Source organism: Nerophis ophidion, linkage group LG27, assembly GCF_033978795.1.
Source record: "Nerophis ophidion isolate RoL-2023_Sa linkage group LG27, RoL_Noph_v1.0, whole genome shotgun sequence".
Classification (NCBI taxonomy): domain Eukaryota; kingdom Metazoa; phylum Chordata; class Actinopteri; order Syngnathiformes; family Syngnathidae; genus Nerophis; species Nerophis ophidion.
In genome coordinates, this window is record NC_084637.1 from 635331 (window position 1) to 655165 (window position 19835).

The 19835-nt window shown below is 44.9% G+C and overlaps 2 protein-coding genes across 5 annotated transcripts in view; both read right to left on the bottom strand.

Annotated features, from left to right (window-relative positions):
- The window catches only part of eif5b (eukaryotic translation initiation factor 5B), a 35626-nt gene extending 31019 nt beyond the window's left edge, over positions 1–4607 (bottom strand). Inside the window, exons 1-9 of the mRNA XM_061889573.1 lie at positions 4300–4607; positions 1541–1651; positions 1410–1473; positions 1190–1336; positions 639–1098; positions 441–568; positions 293–370; positions 76–226; positions 1–17 (exon numbers count right to left, since the gene is read on the bottom strand). The exon at positions 1–17 is cut by the window's left edge and continues 76 nt beyond it. Of these exons, the coding sequence (XP_061745557.1) occupies positions 1–17; positions 76–226; positions 293–370; positions 441–568; positions 639–1098; positions 1190–1336; positions 1410–1473; positions 1541–1651; positions 4300–4334 (1191 nt within the window). The 5' untranslated portion in view covers positions 4335–4607. The remainder of the gene's footprint in view (positions 18–75; positions 227–292; positions 371–440; positions 569–638; positions 1099–1189; positions 1337–1409; positions 1474–1540; positions 1652–4299) is intronic.
- An 868-nt stretch (positions 4608–5475) lies between these two features.
- Positions 5476–18544, bottom strand: lipt1 (lipoyltransferase 1). Of its 4 annotated transcripts, none has more exons than XR_009804638.1 (6): positions 18389–18544; positions 15792–16349; positions 13863–14084; positions 13270–13791; positions 7850–8212; positions 5476–7711 (listed from the first exon to the last, which is right to left on the bottom strand). XR_009804638.1 is itself a non-coding variant. In XM_061889575.1 (5 exons), the coding sequence occupies exons 2-4, from the start codon at positions 16318–16320 to the stop codon at positions 13271–13273; spliced, it is 1272 nt and encodes a 423-aa protein (XP_061745559.1). In that variant the 5' UTR covers positions 16321–16349; positions 18389–18544; the 3' UTR covers positions 5476–8212; position 13270. The 4 variants fall into 4 exon arrangements, 2 of the variants coding, with proteins under 2 accessions (XP_061745559.1, XP_061745560.1); XR_009804639.1 differs by having other exon boundaries at positions 5476–6305; positions 6354–8212; XM_061889575.1 differs by having other exon boundaries at positions 5476–8212.
- Between the last annotated feature and the right edge of the window lie 1291 nt (positions 18545–19835).

The window sequence follows — 19835 nt, forward strand, 5'->3', positions numbered from 1 at the left end:
GGATGGCACCTCCACACCTGCACAAAGAAATAATGGTCAGCTGATGATGAGGTCAGCCATGAGGTAGCGAAGCACCTTGAGCCTGCAGTAGTTTGAGTGTGGCTTCGGCCCGAGCTCGGGCCTCCCTCTGGGCTTTAGTCATAGGTTTCCCCTCCTTCTTTAGACGGTCCTTCCGCTCCTTTTCCTTTAGTTTCTTCTTTTCCTTGCGCTCCTGTTCAAGACGCTCCTACCAGGGGTTTAAAAGGTCAAATGTCCGTTTAGTGGCAGACGAGGTGAGACGCTGGTTTCATACCTCCTCCAGCCTCTGTTGTTCTAGCTCTTCAAGCCTTCTGAGTCGCTCTTCCTCCTCTCTCTTGGCGCGCTCCTCTTCCTACAGAAATAAAGTGCTGTGATATCTTTCAGCAGGTCAATCACTCCTTCTTCTCTCCTCAAAAGCACACCTCCTTCATCTTGGCCAGAGCTTCCTGCATAGCCTTCACTGCTGCCTTGCTTGGCCCCTTCTTTTTCTCCTTCTCTTCCTTCTCTCCTTTTTTCTTCTTCTTATCCTTCTTCTTCTTGTCACCCTCGTCTGACATACAACAACACACTTGAATTGTTAGCCACCAAGTCCACTCTGGGGGGGATGGCACACATCCTACCCTCTGCGCCGGGATCCATGCCCTCCTGTTCCTCCACTGCTGCGGCTGGCAAGACCTCAGGAGCTGGGGCCTCTAAAGTCTTCTCTGGTTCTTTTACTGTATTGACTTCCTTCTCCTTCAACTTCTTTTGCTTCATTCTATCCTCCTCCTTTTTCTTTTTATCTCTTTCCTTCTTCTCCGCCTTCTTCTGCGCTGCAGTTTTCATCTTAGAGCCTCCATCTGTCGCCTGTTCATCCTCATCGTCACTTTTTGCAGCTTTACTTTTGTTGTTGTTCTTCTTCTTGTCTCTCCGGGACGAGAACTCCTCATCTTCCTCAGATTCACACGCTCCCTCTTTTCCAACCTCACTTTCGTCTTCAGAGTCTAGCGGTCCCCTGTCTTCCTTTTGACCTCCTTTGTTCTTGAGACGAGAATGTGAGCTGCTCTCTTCATCAGAATCGGACGGCCCCTCAGGCGCCACCTTAAGGAGCAACGATGACAACGTCAGTGACAAACGGGCTCAAAAGTTGAAGAAAAATACAAAAGCAGCAATAAGCCGCTCTCTATCCCACCTGATGTCCGTTCTTCTCCTCCTCAGCTGGTCTTTCATTGTCTTCATCTTCCTCAGGGCTGACACTCTGCTTCTTGCCCTTTCTGGTCTTTTTCTTCTCGGCTTTGGGAGGCTCCACATTCTCATCTTTCACTTCCACATCATTTGTCTGCAAAGAGAATAAATAATTGCTTGTACTGTGTAGCCTTCTAATCATGTTTGGCAAATTAAGACTGCTTCACCAGGAACTTTCCCCCACGTGTCTCCAGGGACAACTCCTCCAGCTCCTTAAGGATGTCATCCTCACTGCAGCAGTAGATGGACGTGTTAGTCATGAATCAGCAAAGAAAAGACAGAAAAGAAGACCACGTACTCAAAATCCTCCTTTTTTACTCCCTTCTTCTTCTTCTTTCCTTTTGACTCCTTTAAGGCTCCAGCTCCTTCAATTTCTGCCGCCAGAGTATCAATGTCATCATCTTTCGAGCTGATGGAGGAGAATCAATCCATCAAAAAAACATTCCAGTGGACCACAATGAGCCTGTAATGCTGGTCCCTCTCTTCGCACAACATGAGCTGCTGACTCGCCAACCGACACACAATGTGACTACACGCCAGACAAATTACACACAGCACTGTGATGTATGACAGCAACGTGATGCTGGGACATTTAGTTATGCAACAGTAATAAACCTGCAGATTATCAATGAGTCAACTAGTTAAACCAAATCTGCACTTTAAGCGATGTTGTATGATGAGGCTAAAGTGCAGTGGGTGGAAGTATGGTGGTCATTCAGCAGGTGTATGATGAGGCTAAAGTGCAGTGGGTGGAAGTATGGTGGTCATTCAGCAGGTGTATGATGAGGCTAAAGTGCAGTGGGTGGAAGTATGGTGGTCATTCAGCAGGTGTGCGATGAGGCTAAAGTGCAGTGGATGGAAGTATGGTGGTCATTCAGCAGGTGTGTGATGAGGCTAAAGTGCAGTGGATGGAAGTATGGTGGTCATTCAGCAGGTGTGTGATGAGGCTAAAGTGCAGTGGATGGAAGTATGGTGGTCATTCAGCAGGTGTATGATGAGGCTAAAGTGCAGTGGATGGAAGTATGGTGGTCATTCAGCAGGTGTGTGATGAGGCTAAAGTGCAGTGGATGGAAGTATGGTGGTCATTCAGCAGGTGTATGATGAGGCTAAAGTGCAGTGGATGGAAGTATGGTGGTCATTCAGCAGGTGTGTGATGAGGCTAAAGTGCAGTGGATGGAAGTATGGTGGTCATTCAGCAGGTGTGTGATGAGGCTAAAGTGCAGTGGGTGGAAGTATGGTGGTCATTCAGCAGGTGTGTGATGAGGCTAAAGTGCAGTGGATGGAAGTATGGTGGTCATTCAGCAGGTGTGTGATGAGGCTAAAGTGCAGTGGATGGAAGTATGGTGGTCATTCAGCAGGTGTATGATGAGGCTAAAGTGCAGTGGATGGAAGTATGGTGGTCATTCAGCAGGTGTGTGATGAGGCTGAAGTGCAGTGGATGGAAGTATGGACGTCATTCAGCAGGTGTGTGATGAGGCTAAAGTGCAGTGGATGGAAGTATGGTGGTCATTCAGCAGGTGTGTGATGAGGCTAAAGTGCAGTGGATGGAAGTATGGTGGTCATTCAGCAGGTGTGTGATGAGGCTAAAGTGCAGTGGATGGAAGTATGGTGGTCATTCAGCAGGTGTATGATGAGGCTAAAGTGCAGTGGATGGAAGTATGGTGGTCATTCAGCAGGTGTATGATGAGGCTAAAGTGCAGTGGATGGAAGTATGGTGGTCATTCAGCAGGTGTGTGATGAGGCTAAAGTGCAGTGGATGGAAGTATGGTGGTCATTCAGCAGGTGTGTGATGAGGCTAAAGTGCAGTGGGTGGAAGTATGGTGGTCATTCAGCAGGTGTATGATGAGGCTAAAGTGCAGTGGATGGAAGTATGGTGGTCATTCAGCAGGTGTATGATGAGGCTAAAGTGCAGTGGATGGAAGTATGGTGGTCATTCAGCAGGTGTGTGATGAGGCTAAAGTGCAGTGGATGGAAGTATGGTGGTCATTCAGCAGGTGTGTGATGAGGCTAAAGTGCAGTGGATGGAAGTATGGTGGTCATTCAGCAGGTGTGTGATGAGGCTAAAGTGCAGTGGATGGAAGTATGGTGGTCATTCAGCAGGTGTGTGATGAGGCTAAAGTGCAGTGGATGGAAGTATGGTGGTCATTCAGCAGGTGTATGATGAGGCTAAAGTGCAGTGGATGGAAGTATGGTGGTCATTCAGCAGGTGTGTGATGAGGCTAAAGTGCAGTGGGTGGAAGTATGGTGGTCATTCAGCAGGTGTATGATGAGGCTAAAGTGCAGTGGATGGAAGTATGGTGGTCATTCAGCAGGTGTATGATGAGGCTAAAGTGCAGTGGATGGAAGTATGGTGGTCATTCAGCAGGTGTGTGATGAGGCTAAAGTGCAGTGGATGGAAGTATGGTGGTCATTCAGCAGGTGTGTGATGAGGCTAAAGTGCAGTGGATGGAAGTATGGTGGTCATTCAGCAGGTGTGTGATGAGGCTAAAGTGCAGTGGATGGAAGTATGGTGGTCATTCAGCAGGTGTATGATGAGGCTAAAGTGCAGTGGATGGAAGTATGGTGGTCATTCAGCAGGTGTGTGATGAGGCTAAAGTGCAGTGGATGGAAGTATGGTGGTCATTCAGCAGGTGTGTGATGAGGCTAAAGTGCAGTGGATGGAAGTATGGTGGTCATTCAACAGGTGAAAGAGCACACATTCTACGCAAAATAGGTCAGAGGACTGATAGCGGACATATGGCGGAAAATAGCCGTAGCGTATTTGTGTAATACAGCCATTATAAAGTCAACCGCAGAAGTAAACAACATTCCTGTTTGTTATAAAGTGTTGTCTAAAGAGTTGGAAGCTAAGTGGCGCCGACATAAAGAGAAGATAGGACGGCCGGTCCAGCAAATATTGGACGCCAAGCCGCTGACTCGTGGTTAGCTGGATGCTAAGCTAAGTGAGGCGCAGACAGGCACTGGACGGAAGGTGAGAGGCCGCGGACGTCCAGGCTGTGTGAGAGGTGACCGAGGGCATGCAGGCCGCCATGTGACGCCTGCGAGTGCTTTGCTTACCTGTCCTCTCCACATTTCTTCTGTTTCTTGCCCATCCTGCAGCAAAGCTTCTCCGCTTGTCCAATATGCCACACAGCGCATAGTCCACGCAGATCGTCTGTAACGTGACACGAGCTCACACTCTTGATTGCTTTTCCTGCTCGGCAGCCAAGACCTGCGACACAACTTCCACGCAACACGGATTGATTGTCACTTCCCTCACTATCGCTGATTATTTGGTGTTGTTAAAAGCTAGAATAATACGCACATCGTATTATTGAAGGTTTGGTTCATGGAAAAAGCACAAAGTGAAGCCTCTTCGTTCCTCCTTCTTTGAAAGCTGCTTTCCTACTCATTTACGCATGCGTCATATCAGGGTTCATTCGATGATGTCTTTTTCTTTTCTTTTTGGAATTGAACAATGTACATCAAACATAAAAACACACTTTCAAACATCCATCAGGTTGAGAAAATGATGATAAACAATATGATAAAGTACAAAAAAGGGCTAACTAAGTCACTTTAAAATTCTTCAATAAAGATATCCATTTAACGGCTTTTGTACGTTTAATCATTTTCTAAGATTGTATTGATCATATTAAACCATTAAGCCAATTAGAAAATGTAGGTTTTACATTCAGAAATCGATATTATGTGTTAAAAATGTTGCTTTGTGCATAATACTTTTGACATACATATGTTAAATGCCAACTTTGATCTCTTCTATAGTTAACGGGGGCCATTTTATTAAGTCTTTGGGAGACAAAATCATAATTGTCACTTTAGATTGAAGGAATTACCGTTCTTTAGTTCCAACAAATAACTGTATAGTGATAAATATAAAGTATTAAGAGCAACGTTATGTTGTGCTATGGCTTGTAAAGATAGGACTGTTTAGACGAGCAATGTGTCACAACAATAAGCGTCATTACGTAATATCCGGTCGGGGACATCCTGTATGCTATATCAGAATAAAGGCACAACAGACAACGCCACACTTTGTAGCGTAGCAGTACAAATGATAGTTGGACTCTACATTATTCAGTTGTCATTTGAAATGGTTTACTTACACAATGTGAATCTTGTAGTAGTTGTGCTTCGTCTACGTTGCGGCCATTCGTCTTTCGTTTGGAATAGAAAAATAGGTTTACATAAAAATCCACTTTTCCCGATTGTTGAAATAAAAAAACAACAGAAAAACAGAAATGATTTTTTTTAAAAATCGAATATGGGATTGAAAAAGTCATTTTTCTATTTCCGGTTCAAGAATTGGACATATGCGTAGACTGCACATGCGCAGTGTCTCTTTAAATTCGAAACAATTTTTTTGTGACACAGTTCATGACGTGAAGGAGCCGGAAGTGGAAGTGAAGCCATGGGCTCACAATCTCAGTCAATCATTTCAATGTGGAACACAGCATCATAGTTTTCACAGCTTTTTGCTTGTTACAGGTAAAGAGTGTTTTAATGTAGAATTGTAATTCTTTTTTAAAGGCACAAAAGATAGGTCGGGTATTGAGAAACTTACATATATGAATATAAAACTTAGCCAATAGTATAATGAGCTTGCAAAGGTAAAATTCCTTTTGCAATGTGTTTTCATACAGTGTCAATCCAAATAGCTCATTGCTTTGGACAAAGCAGATGTGCTTGGAATTGAAATGTTGACGCTTACCACCTTGACTTGACAACGGACAATTTCCCAACAACTTATTTGCCATTTGGGGCAGAGTGGCTCAGATGGTAGAGTGGCTGTCCCAAACTTGCGAGTTCCTGGTACGTATCCAGCTTGCCACATCTGAGTCACTGCCGTCATGTCCTTGGGCCAGGCACTTCTTCCACCTTCATCCCATTGGGGAAAGTGTGGCTGACCACCACCAGAGGTAATGTACAAGACCATTCTCAATGTAACCCGCTTTATGGCAGGAGAGAAAAAGTGCTACATAAATATAATTGATTGTTTTACTGTTGCTGTCTTTTGTGTTTTACAGATTGGCTGTGATGTCACGGAAACTGTGTCCAGAGACCTCTTCCATGATGTCTGAGGTGCTATCACAGGAACTGTGTCCAGAGACCTCTTCCATGATGTCTGAGGTGCTATCACAGGAACTGTGTCCAGAGACCTTCCATGATGTCTGAGGTGCTATCACAGAAACTGTGTCCAGAGACCTTCCATGTCTGAGGTGCTATCACAGGAACTGTGTCCAGAGACCTTCCATGATGTCTGAGGTGCTATTACAGGAACTGTGTCCAGAGACCTTCCATGAGGTGTGAGGTGCTATCACAGGAACTGTGTCCAGAGACCTTCCATGTCTGAGGTGCTATCACAGGAACTGTGTCCAGAAACCTTCCATGATGTCTGAGGTGCTATCACAGGAACTGTGTCCAGAGACCTTCCATGAGGTGTGAGGTGCTATCCCAGGAACTGTGTCCAGAGACCTTCCATGATGTCTGAGGTGCTATCCCAGGAACTGTGTCCAGAGACCTTCCATGATGTGTGAAGTGCTATCCCAGGAACTGTGTCCAGAGACCTTCCATGTCTGAGGTGCTATCCCAGGAACTGTGTCCAGAGACCTTCCATGATGTCTGAGGTGCTATCACAGGAACTGTGTCCAGAGACCTTCCATGAGGTGTGAGGTGCTATCCCAGGAACTGTGTCGAGAGACCTTCCATGATGTCTGAGGTGCTATCCCAGGAACTGTGTCCAGAGACCTTCCATGATGTGTGAAGTGCTATCCCAGGAACTGTGTCCAGAGACCTTCCATGTCTGAGGTGCTATCACAGGAACTGTGTCCAGAGACCTTCCATGATGTCTGAGGTGCTATCACAGGAACTGTGTCCAGAGACCTTCCATGATGTCTGAGGTGCTATCCCAGGAACTGTGTCCAGAGACCTTCCATGATGTCTGAGGTGCTATCCCAGGAACTGTGTCCAGAGACCTTCCATGATGTGTGAAGTGCTATCCCAGGAACTGTGTCCAGAGACCTTCCATGTCTGAGGTGCTATCACAGGAACTGTGTCCAGAGACCTTCCATGATGTGTGAGGTGCTATCACAGAAACTGTGTCCAGAGACCTTCCATGTCTGAGGTGCTATCACAGGAACTGTGTCCAGAGACCTTCCATGATGTGTGAAGTGCTATCCCAGGAACTGTGTCCAGAGACCTTCCATGTCTGAGGTGCTATCACAGGAACTGTGTCCAGAGACCTTCCATGATGTCTGAGGTGCTATCACAGGAACTGTGTCCAGAGACCTTCCATGAGGTGTGAGGTGCTATCCCAGGAACTGTGTCCAGAGACCTTCCATGATGTCTGAGGTGCTATCCCAGGAACTGTGTCCAGAGACCTTCCATGATGTGTGAAGTGCTATCCCAGGAACTGTGTCCAGAGACCTTCCATGTCTGAGGTGCTATCACAGGAACTGTGTCCAGAGACCTTCCATGATGTCTGAGGTGCTATCACAGGAACTGTGTCCAGAGACCTTCCATGATGTCTGAGGTGTTATCCCAGGAACTGTGTCCAGAGACCTTCCATGATGTGTGAAGTGCTATCCCAGGAACTGTGTCCAGAGACCTTCCATGATGTCTGAGGTGCTATCACAGGAACTGTGTCCAGAGACCTTCCATGATGTCTGAGGTGCTATCACAGAAAATGTGTCCAGAGACCTTCCATGATGTCTGAGGTGCTATCACAGGAACTGTGTCCAGAGACCTTCCATGATGTGTGAGGTGCTATCACAGGAACTGTGTCCAGAGACCTTCCATGATGTGTGAGGTGCTATCACAGAAAATGTGTCCAGAGACCTTCCATGATGTGTGAGGTGCTATCACAGAAAATGTGTCCAGAGACCTTCCATGATGTGTGAGGTGCTATCCCAGGAACTGTGTCCAGAGACCTTCCATGATGTGTGAGGTGCTATCCCAGCAACAGAGACCCCTTGCAAAAAGAGAAGAGAAGCAGTATGACAGTCTGTCAAGCATGATGAATACATTTTCAATCGACTCCCAATTCAAGAGAGCCCTTATATGTATATTAAGTTAAAGTTGCAATGATTGTCTCACACACACATACTAGATGTGGTGAAAGTATTCTCTGCATTTGACCCATCACCCTTGATAACCCTTTGGGAGGTGAGGGGAGCAGTGAGCAACAGCAGTGGCCGCGTCCGGGAATCATTTTTGGTGATTTAACCCCCAATTCCAAGCCTTGATGCTGAGTGTCAAGCAGGGAGGAAATGGCTCCCATTTTTATAGTCTTTGGTATGACTCAGCCGGGGTTTGAACTCACAACCTACCCATCTCAGGGCGGACACTCTAACCAGTAGCCCTTACTGTAAATAATGATGTTATTTACTTGTCCAGGGTGTACACCGCCTTCCACCCGAATGCAGCTGAGATAGGCTCCAGCACACCCCACGACCCCAAAAGGGACAAGCAGTAGAAAATGGATGGATGGAATTTTGTTATTTTATAGCTCAAAGTTTGTGTGTTTATGTAAGTATACATGTGTATACTTACATAAACATGTGTATATAAAAGGTGTGTATAGATATAACTATGTATGTAATATACATATTACATAGATGTACTGTAGTATGTATATATATATATATTTACATTTTACTGTTATTGACTTGTTATTAAAAATAGTAATGTTCATTTGTATGTCAAATTGAGTGTTTGTGTGTTATATATATATATATATATATATATATATATATATATATATATATATATATATATATATTAGGGCTGGGTGATAGGGTCTTTTTTTAATATCTCGGTATTTTTAGGCTACATCACGATACATGATATATATCTCGGTATTTGGCCTTAGCCTTGAATGAACACTTGATGCATATAATGACAGCAGTATGATGATTCTATGTGTCTACATTCAAACATTCTTCTTCATACTGCATTCATATATGCTACTTTTAAACTTTCATGCAGAGAGGGAAATCACAACTAAGTCCATTAAGCAAAAGAGTATTTATTAAACAGTTATTAAGCAGTGGCACAAACGTTCATGTCATTTCAGAACAGAAAGTGCAAGATTGTCAGAGACATTTTAAGTGTCAAATAAAAATGAGCGGAATAAGAGGAAATCAAATAGTGTTCGTCCTTTGCTATGTGGTAGGTTACTACAGATGTTATTAAATCCTGTTGGAGATGGAGATGTTGACATGCATAGTAAGCACTCTTCATTCTCTAGCAGGTGACTTTTCAAACGATGCTACATATTAGCGGTAATGCTACTTTTTATAGCAACGCTTTTGCCGCATACTTGACTTATTATGGTTGTCTGTTCGACATATTCCCTCTTGAAGCCAAACCAACACCAGACGATGGACCCCCTGTTGTTTTATTGGGAATTAATTCTTCCTTCCTTTGTTACCAGATTCGCAACTTCTTTCTCTCATATTACCACTCGCAACACAGCTAACATCACCTATGCCGCTACCTCTCTGCTCCGCGGGGGCGTATACGTATGTGACGTATGAGGTGACAGTATGTGACGTGTGAGGTGACAGTATGTGACATATGAGGTGACAGTATGTGACGTGTGAGGTGACAGTATGTGAGGTATGAGGTGACAGTATGTGAGGTGTGAGGTGACAGTATGTGAGGTGTGAGGTGACAGTATGTGACGTATGAGGTGACAGTATGTGACGTGTGAGGTGACAGTATGTGAGGTGTGAGGTGACAGTATGTGAGGTGTGAGGTGACAGTATGTGAGGTGTGAGGTGACAGTATGTGAGGTGTGAGGTGACAGTATGTGAGGTGTGAGGTGACAGTATGTGAGGTGTGAGGTGACAGTATGTGACGTGTGAGGTGACAGTATGTGAGGTGTGAGGTGACAGTATGTGACGTGTGAGGTGACAGTATGTGAGGTGTGAGGTGACAGTATGTGAGGTGTGAGGTGACAGTATGTGAGGTGTGAGGTGACAGTATGTGAGGTGTGAGGTGACAGTATGTGAGGTGTGAGGTGACAGTATGTGAGGTGTGAGGTGACAGTATGTGAGGTGTGAGGTGACAGTATGTGAGGTGTGAGGTGACATTATGTGACGTGTGAGGTGACAGTATGTGAGGTGTGAGGTGACATTATGTGACGTGTGAGGTGACAGTATGTGAGGTGTGAGGTGACAGTATGTGACGTATGAGGTGACAGTATGTGACGTGTGAGGTGACAGTGTGTGAGGTGTGAGGTGACAGTATGTGACGTGTGAGGTGACAGTATGTGAGGTGTGAGGTGACAGTATGTGAGGTGTGAGGTGACAGTATGTGAGGTGTGAGGTGACAGTATGTGAGGTGTGAGGTGACAGTATGTGAGGTGTGAGGTGACATTATGTGACGTGTGAGGTGACAGTATGTGAGGTATGAGGTGACAGTATGTGAGGTGTGAGGTGACATTATGTGAGGTGTGAGGTGACAGTATGTGAGGTGTGAGGTGACAGTATGTGACGTGTGAGGTGACAGTATGTGAGGTGTGAGGTGACAGTATGTGACATGTGAGGTGACAGTATGTGAGGTGTGAGGTGACAGTATGTGAGGTGTGAGGTGACAGTATGTGAGGTGTGAGGTGACAGTATGTGACGTGTGAGGTGACAGTATGTGAGGTGTGAGGTGACAGTATGTGACGTGTGAGGTGACAGTATGTGACGTGTGAGGTGACAGTATGTGAGGTGTGAGGTGACAGTATGTGACATGTGAGGTGACAGTATGTGAGGTGTGAGGTGACAGTATGTGAGGTGTGAGGTGACAGTATGTGACGTGTGAGGTGACAGTATGTGACGTATGAGGTGACAGTATGTGACGTATGAGGTGACAGTATGTGAGGTGTGAGGTGACAGTATGTGACGTGTGAGGTGACAGTATGTGAGGTGTGAGGTGACAGTATGTGAGGTGTGAGGTGACAGTATGTGACGTGTGAGGTGACAGTATGTGAGGTGTGAGGTGACAGTATGTGAGGTGTGAGGTGACAGTATGTGAGGTGTGAGGTGACAGTATGTGAGGTGTGAGGTGACAGTATGTGAGGTGTGAGGTGACATTATGTGACGTGTGAGGTGACAGTATGTGAGGTGTGAGGTGACATTATGTGACGTGTGAGGTGACAGTATGTGAGGTGTGAGGTGACAGTATGTGACGTATGAGGTGACAGTATGTGACGTGTGAGGTGACAGTATGTGAGGTGTGAGGTGACAGTATGTGACGTGTGAGGTGACAGTATGTGAGGTGTGAGGTGACAGTATGTGAGGTGTGAGGTGACAGTATGTGAGGTGTGAGGTGACAGTATGTGAGGTGTGAGGTGACAGTATGTGAGGTGTGAGGTGACATTATGTGACGTGTGAGGTGACAGTATGTGAGGTATGAGGTGACAGTATGTGAGGTGTGAGGTGACATTATGTGAGGTGTGAGGTGACAGTATGTGAGGTGTGAGGTGACAGTATGTGAGGTGTGAGGTGACAGTATGTGAGGTATGACGTGACAGTATGTGACGTGTGAGGTGACAGTATGTGACGTGTGAGGTGACAGTGTGTGAGGTGTGAGGTGACAGTATGTGAGGTGTGAGGTGACAGTATGTGAGGTGTGAGGTGACAGTATGTGAGTATGTCATACCTCAAGACACTTCCCTATGTGTTGTGGTGACTCATACCTCAAGACACTTCCCTATGTGTTGTGGTGACTCATACCTCAAGACACTTCCCTATGTGTTGTGGTGACTCATACCTCAAGACACTTCCCTATGTGTTGTGGTGACTCATACCTCAAGACACTTCCCTCTGTGTTGTGGTGACTCATACCTCAAGACACTTCCCTCTGTGTTGTGGTGACTCATACCTCAAGACACTTCCCTCTGTGTTGTGGTGACTCATACCTCAAGACACTTCCCTCTGTGTTGTGGTGACTCATACCTCAAGACACTTCCCTCTGTGTTGTGGTGACTCATACCTCAAGACACTTCCCTATGTGTTGTGGTGACTCATACCTCAAGACACTTCCCTCTGTGTTGTGGTGACTCATACCTCAAGACACTTCCCTCTGTGTTGTGGTGACTCATACCTCAAGACACTTCCCTCTGTGTTGTGGTGACTCATACCTCAAGACACTTCCCTATGTGTTGTGGTGACTCATACCTCAAGACACTTCCCTCTGTGTTGTGGTGACTCATACCTCAAGACACTTCCCTATGTGTTGTGTGGTGACTCATACCTCAAGACACTTCCCTATGTGTTGTGGTGACTCATACCTCAAGACACTTCCCTATGTGTTGTGTGGTGACTCATACCTCAAGACACTTCCCTATGTGTTGTGGTGACTCATACCTCAAGACACTTCTCTATGTGTTGTGGTGACTCATACCTCAAGACACTTCCCTATGTGTTGTGGTGACTCATACCTCAAGACACTTCCCTATGTGTTGTGGTGACTCATACCTCAAGACACTTCCCTATGTGTTGTGGTGACTCATACCTCAAGACACTTCCCTCTGTGTTGTGGTGACTCATACCTCAAGACACTTCCCTCTGTGTTGTGGTGACTCATACCTCAAGACACTTCCCTATGTGTTGTGGTGACTCATACCTCAAGACACTTCCCTATGTGTTGTGGTGACTCATACCTCAAGACACTTCCCTATGTGTTGTGGTGACTCATACCTCAAGACACTTCCCTATGTGTTGTGGTGACTCATACCTCAAGACACTTCCCTATGTGTTGTGGTGACTCATACCTCAAGACACTTCCCTATGTGTTGTGGTGACTCATACCTCAAGACACTTCCCTATGTGTTGTGGTGACTCATACCTCAAGACACTTCCCTATGTGTTGTGGTGACTCATACCTCAAGACACTTCCCTATGTGTTGTGTGGTGACTCATACCTCAAGACACTTCCCTCTGTGTTATGGTGACTCATACCTCAAGACACTTCCCTATGTGTGTGGTGACTCATACCTCAAGACACTTCTCTATGTGTTGTGGTGACTCATACCTCAGGCTTCTTGGACGATGATGTCAACAGTGTTGACTTGAGTGTCAGAAGTGAGCGGTGTGTGAAGAGGGCGAGATGGTGGCACAGCTGATGTTCCCTGATGTTTGTGTTCCCCCATGGCAGCCAAGATGGCGTCACACAGTCTTTGAAGTCGGTCACAGTGTTTGCTGCTCTGCCAGCGCCACACCCCAGCAAAGGAGGCAGTGATGCGTTGTGGACAAAAGTGCTCTCCCTCCAGCACTCTGCTGACCTTGCTGCTGAGGCCAGCTGGAAGCCAGTCAGTAGGAAGGTCCAAGTGGCACTTGGCAATCACACCACTCTTCACCTCCACGCAGAGGTGTGCCGTGCACTCGGCCGAGGACGTGTTGTCGCGCAGTGTCAGTGGCGTTTGGACACTGAACTTTGGGGTCTTGCCAAATATCCAGTCCCACCCTCGTAGTTCTGCGGCCACCCTGCTGACACCTGGAAACGCTGACTCGTCAGCAGGAGTGACGGGATTCTTTGCAGAGCTGACAGCAAACTCTGAGGAAGAACGCACAAGAAAACAATGTGAAGGTGGCAAAGTCAGCTTCCCAACAGGCAACAGTCGATACCTGCACCGTACTGATTGGCCAGTGCATCCAGCAGCTCTGCCCACTGCATGCTGGGCTCCAGGTCCAGCAGGTTGGCCACAGGCGAGGGCACACTGGGCGTGGCGTTGCTGCGGAGACCCTGGCAGGAAGAGCGCAACACGGTGGAGAGGGCAGACCGGTCTGCTGAATGCAGGAGTGTGCAGTGGTGGTATGATGACTTCCTGCCAATTCTGGATGCACTTCCTGCGTCAACATAACATTAGAAGGAGAAGAAAATAAGAATCCCATTCACTCAAACTAGGGCTGGGCGATATATGGAAGATATGCACAATATATTTCTGGTTTGTCTCTTTGCGATATAGAAAATGACTACATGGTGATATTGGAGTATACCTTCTCACGCAGTTGCTTCTAGCTGCGGCCATTACACTACAGGCCACAGCAACTATTTCTACATCAACACCGTATGAAAAAAATAGTGTAAAACAGAAGATAACGTCCGCAGGAACCTACCACATAGTGAAGGACATACACTATTTGAAGTCCTATTATGCAGCTCATTTTTTTTGGACACTTATTGAAATATTTTGTGTGACATCATGCACAAAAGTGCACTTTATTTTTTTGAAACTATTGTAGTGGTGTTCTGTACAAAAAGTGCACCTTCATGTAGTGTTTTGATGTGTCATCTTAGTGACATCATGCACAAAAGTGCACTCATAGCTTGTTTTAAAATGTCTCTGACAATCTTGCACTTTCTGTTAAGAAAATGACATGAATGTTTGTGCCACTGCTTAATAACTGTTTCATAAATACATTTTTGGTCAATGGACTTAGTTGTGATTTCCCTCTCTGCATAAAAGTTTAAAAGTAGCATATATGAATGCAGTATGAAGAAGAATGTTTGAATGTAGACACATAGAATCATCATACTGCTGTCATTATATGCATCAAGTGTTCATTCAAGGCTAAGGCCAAAAATCCACATATATATGGTGTATGGTCACATGACCTAAACATATATATGGTGTATGGTCACATGACCTAAACATATATATGGTGTATGGTCACATGACCTAAACATATATATGGTGTATGGTCACATGACCTAAACATATATATGGTGTATGGTCACATGACCTAAACATATATATGGTGTATGGTCACATGACCTAAACATATATATGGTGTATGGTCACATGACCTAAACATATATATGGTGTATGGTCACATGGCCTAAACATATATATGCTGTATGGTCACATGACCTAAACATATATATGGTGTATGGTCACATGACCTAAACATATATATGGTGTATGGTCACATGACCTAAACATATATATGGTGTATGGTCACATGACCTAAACATATATATGGTGTATGGTCACATGACCTAAACATATCCACATATATATGGTGTATGGTCACATGACCTAAACATATCCACATATATATGGTGTATGGTCACATGACCTAAACATATCCACATATATATGGTGTATGGTCACATGACCTAAACATATCCACATATATATGGTGTATGGTCACATGACCTAAACATATATATGGTGTATGGTCACATGACCTAAACATATCCACATATATATGGTGTATGGTCACATGACCTAAACATATCCACATATATATGGTGTATGGTCACATGACCTAAACATATATATGGTGTATGGTCACATGACCTAAACATATCCACATATATATGGTGTATGGTCACATGACCTAAACATATCCACATATATATGGTGTATGGTCACATGACCTAAACATATCCACATATATATGGTGTATGGTCACATGACCTAAACATATATATGGTGTATGGTCACATGACCTAAACATATCCACATATATATGGTGTATGGTCACATGACCTAAACACATCCACCTATTCAGAAAAGGTCATATCGCCCAGCCTTACTTCAAACTCACCTGAGATCTTGTACTGCTCCTTCAGAAAGATGTCAAACCTTTTGGTGGCTTCCACCTCCAGTCCAGGTCGAAGACACTTCAGAGCCTCCGTGATGACCTTCAGGTTCCTCTGGCGGTTATATGCCTTCTTGGAAGCAAAGAAGGTCAAGTTGAGGTTTCCTAAATCATGGAAGACCGTGCCTCCACCACTATGTCTTCGGGCTAAAGCTATTCCTGAATGCCTCATGAGTGACAGGTTGCACTCCTGCCAGGGATTCTGGTGTCGCCCAATGACCACGGCTGGCCTGCTGCGCCACAGCAGTAGGATGTTGCGTTGCTCCAAGTCCACGTTGTCCTCTATCCAGTTCTCCAGGGAAAGGTTCTCGTATACGTCTGTGGACTGGGAGTACAGGACGAGCCCCTTCCTGCTGTCACTCAGCAGACTACTACAGGCCCGAGTCACCTGAGTGACTCTTGGACCCCTGCAGCCCCCCGCAGAGCCTCTGAAGAGAGGCGCTGTCCTCCCAATGTGCGACCACATGGTGGTCATCTTCACATAACGCAACGTTCAAGAAGCACCTGCAACGAAAACACAGGTGAGTTGTTGGGAGTGTGAGGGTTCACTCATCGATGGTACTTTCATTTGAACTTCTGCCTTGGGATCCACGTCTATCCAAGGCACTCTTAGCATCTGATTGTGCTGAGTCATACATGCATCTGTAAATAAATGGTGGATGGGTTGTACTCGTATAGTGCTTTTCTAACCCTTTTGAGCGCTTTGATACTATTTCCACAATCACACACTGATGGTGGGAGCTGCCATGCAAGATCTATGCATGCAATATACTTTCTACAGCTATGAGCTTCAAATTACAGGAAGTAGTAACAAGCAACACTGTCAATATTCTAAGTCACATTCATCCATTATTACTGTAAGAGTAAATATTATATAATGGTCGTTTAAAATACACTTTCAAAGTGTTTTGTGTATTCATATCGTTAAAATCTAAACCAAAACTGTTTTTCTATAACACAAAGACCCTTTAACATTTCAGCAGTGATAAACAAAAAGTGACAACTTCACAACAAATGACACTATTGTGCGACGTCAGGGACTATTGTGCGACGTCAGGGACTATTGTGTGACGTCAGAGACTATTGTGTGACGTCAGGGACTATTGTGTGACGTCAGGGACTATTGTGTGACGTCAATAACTATTGTGTGACGCCAATAACTATTGTGTGACGCCAATAACTATTGTGTGACGTCAATAACTGTTGTGTGACGTCAATAACTATTGTGCGACGTCAGGGACTATTGTGCGACGTCAGGGACTATTGTGCGACGTCAGGGACTATTGTGCGACGTCAGGGACTATTGTGCGACGTCAGGGACTATTGTGCGACGTCAGGGACTATTGTGCGACGTCAGGGACTATTGTGCGACGTCAGGGACTATTGTGTGACGTCAGGGACTATTGTGTGACGTCAGGGACTATTGTGTGACGTCAGAGACTATTGTGTGACGTCAGGGACTATTGTGTGACGTCAGGGACTATTGTGTGACGTCAGGGACTATTGTGTGACGTCAGGGACTATTGTGTGACGTCAGGGACTATTGTGTGACGTCAATAACTATTGTGTGACGCCAATAACTATTGTGTGACGCCAATAACTATTGTGTGACGTCAATAACTGTTGTGTGACGTCAATAACTATTGTGTGACGTCAATAACTATTGTGTGACGTCAGGGACTATTGTGTGACGTCAGGGACTATTGTGTGACGTCAGGGACTATTGTGTGACGTCAGGGACTATTGTGTGACGTCAGGGACTATTGTGTGACGTCAATAACTATTGTGTGACGCCAATAACTATTGTGTGACGCCAATAACTATTGTGTGACGTCAATAACTGTTGTGTGACGTCAATAACTATTGTGTGACGTCAGGGACTATTGTGTGACGTCAGGGACTATTGTGCGACATCAGGGACTATTGTGCGACGTCAGGGACTATTGTGTGACGTCAGGGACTATTGTGTGACGTCAGAGACTATTGTGTGACGTCAATAACTATTGTGTGACGTCAATAACTATTGTGTGACGCCAATAACTATTGTGTGATGTCAATAACTATTGTGTGACGTCAGGGACTATTGTGCGACGTCAGGGACTTGTCCTTGTTGAATAAAGTCGTGACGTCATTGCACATCGCCATGCACAGTCCACGACCCATCTAGCCATTTTCTACCGCTTGTCCCGACCCATAAGGAGCATTTTGAGCTTCGGTGTCTTGCTCAGGGTCACCTGGACATGAAGTTCAACTTTATTCTCACTTCGTGGAGCTTTGCTATATTTGACTCAAATAGAAACAAGGGACAAGCGGTAGGAAATGGATGGACGGACGAACAGTCATTTGTACAAATAGATTACCCGCAAGCAAGAAATTGTCACATAAATGAAGTTTCTTAGGTGCTGAAGGAAAGAACTTGTCACATAAATGAAGAACTTGTCACATAAATGAAGTTTCTTAGGTGCTGAAGGCAAGAACTTGTCACATAAATGAAGAACTTGTCAGATAAATGAAGAACTTGTCACATAAATGAAGTTTCTTACGTGCTGAAGGCAACAACTTGTCACATAAATGAAGAACTTGTCAGATAAATGAAGTTTCTTAGGTGCTGAAGGCAAGAAGATGCTATTTCTTGCTAACTGGTAGAAGGTCGACGCTTCCTACTTTTCTTCTTCTTCTTCTTCTTTTCTTCTTCTTCGTCTGCGTTGAAGACTTTGCTGCATTCCAGCTTCAGCGCCCTCTTCAGTAAATGTGGCGTGACAGCACTTTCTACTTCCTCTTCTTCCTCTTCTTCGGTTTCAGGGCGGTTGTCAAGCAACCTTGTGGTGCGCATTAGCGCCATCTTCTGATATGGAGCGTGAACTGCAACCCTCTTATATATTTGTTGTTTTATTTAACCCTGTCTTTTTTTAAATGTATATAATACTTTGTAACCTTCGTGTTCTGAGTGCAATCCTTAAATATCTTCCACTACTAACCCAACCTTCTCTTTTACTAATTTATTTCCTAGCATTTCCCTTTCTTTATCGAATCAGTGTTTTTCAACCACTGTGCCGCGGTACACAAGTGTGCCACGAGATACAGTCTGATGTGCCGTGGGAGATGAACTCATTTCACTGATTTAGGTTAAAAATATAAAAAAATGATGTGTTGTTGAGTGTCGGTGCTGTCTCGAGCTCGGCAGAGTAGCCCTGTAATACTCTTCCATATCAGCAGGTGGCAGCAGGTAGCTAATTGCTTTGTAGATGTCGGAAACAGCAGTAGACAGTGTGCAGGTAAAAAGGTGTTTAATGCTTAATCCAAAAATAAACAAAAGGTGAGTGCCGCTAATAAAAGGCATTGAAGCTTAGGGAAGGCTTTGCAGAATGAAAATAAAACTGAACTGGCTGCAAAGTAAACAAAAACAGAATGCTGGATGACAGCAAAGATGGCGTCCACAAAGTACATCCAAACATGACATGACAATCAAATAGTCTTCATTGCTAAAACAAAGCGAATGAAGACATAAAACTGCTACAGGAAAATACCCCCAAAACAGGAAAAGCCACCAAAATAAGAGTGCAAGACAAGAAGTAAAAGACTACACACAGGAAAAGAGCAACAAAGTGCAAATAAGTCCGGGTGTGATGTGACAGCTGGTGACAGTACACCTACTTTGAGACAAGAGCTGTAGAAAATAAAAACACTATTTTACAGTCAAATTTGATCAATGTGAAGTTTTTACAGGCCACTTCAAACAATGGCTATAATTAGTCTTAAACTCCAGAGGCAAATTCCTTCATCATGGTCACATCTGGACATCTTGCCACATGCTCAAGGAGGATCCAGCTTGTCTACTTCTCTTGTCCACTTTTCAAATGAGCTGCTCAGTTGTCTTTAAGACCAATGTCATTTCCTGCTTGGCTTCATATCCTGTTTGCTGGAAGTCATTTGTCCAGACACAAGAAGTAGGTCACTTAGCTGCAGACCGTGGTTGCCTCCTTAGTGACT

Coding starts and splice junctions, on each gene's coding strand:
- lipt1 (XM_061889575.1), bottom strand. CDS start 16,320: ATGACCACCATGTGGTCGCACATTGGGAGGACAGCGCCTCTCTTCAGA. Junction 14,085..15,791: donor GGAGCAGTACAAGATCTCAG/GTGAGTTTGAAG, acceptor ATGTTGACGCAG/GAAGTGCATCCAGAATTGGC. Junction 13,792..13,862: donor GGCCAATCAGTACGGTGCAG/GTATCGACTGTT, acceptor GTTCTTCCTCAG/AGTTTGCTGTCAGCTCTGCA.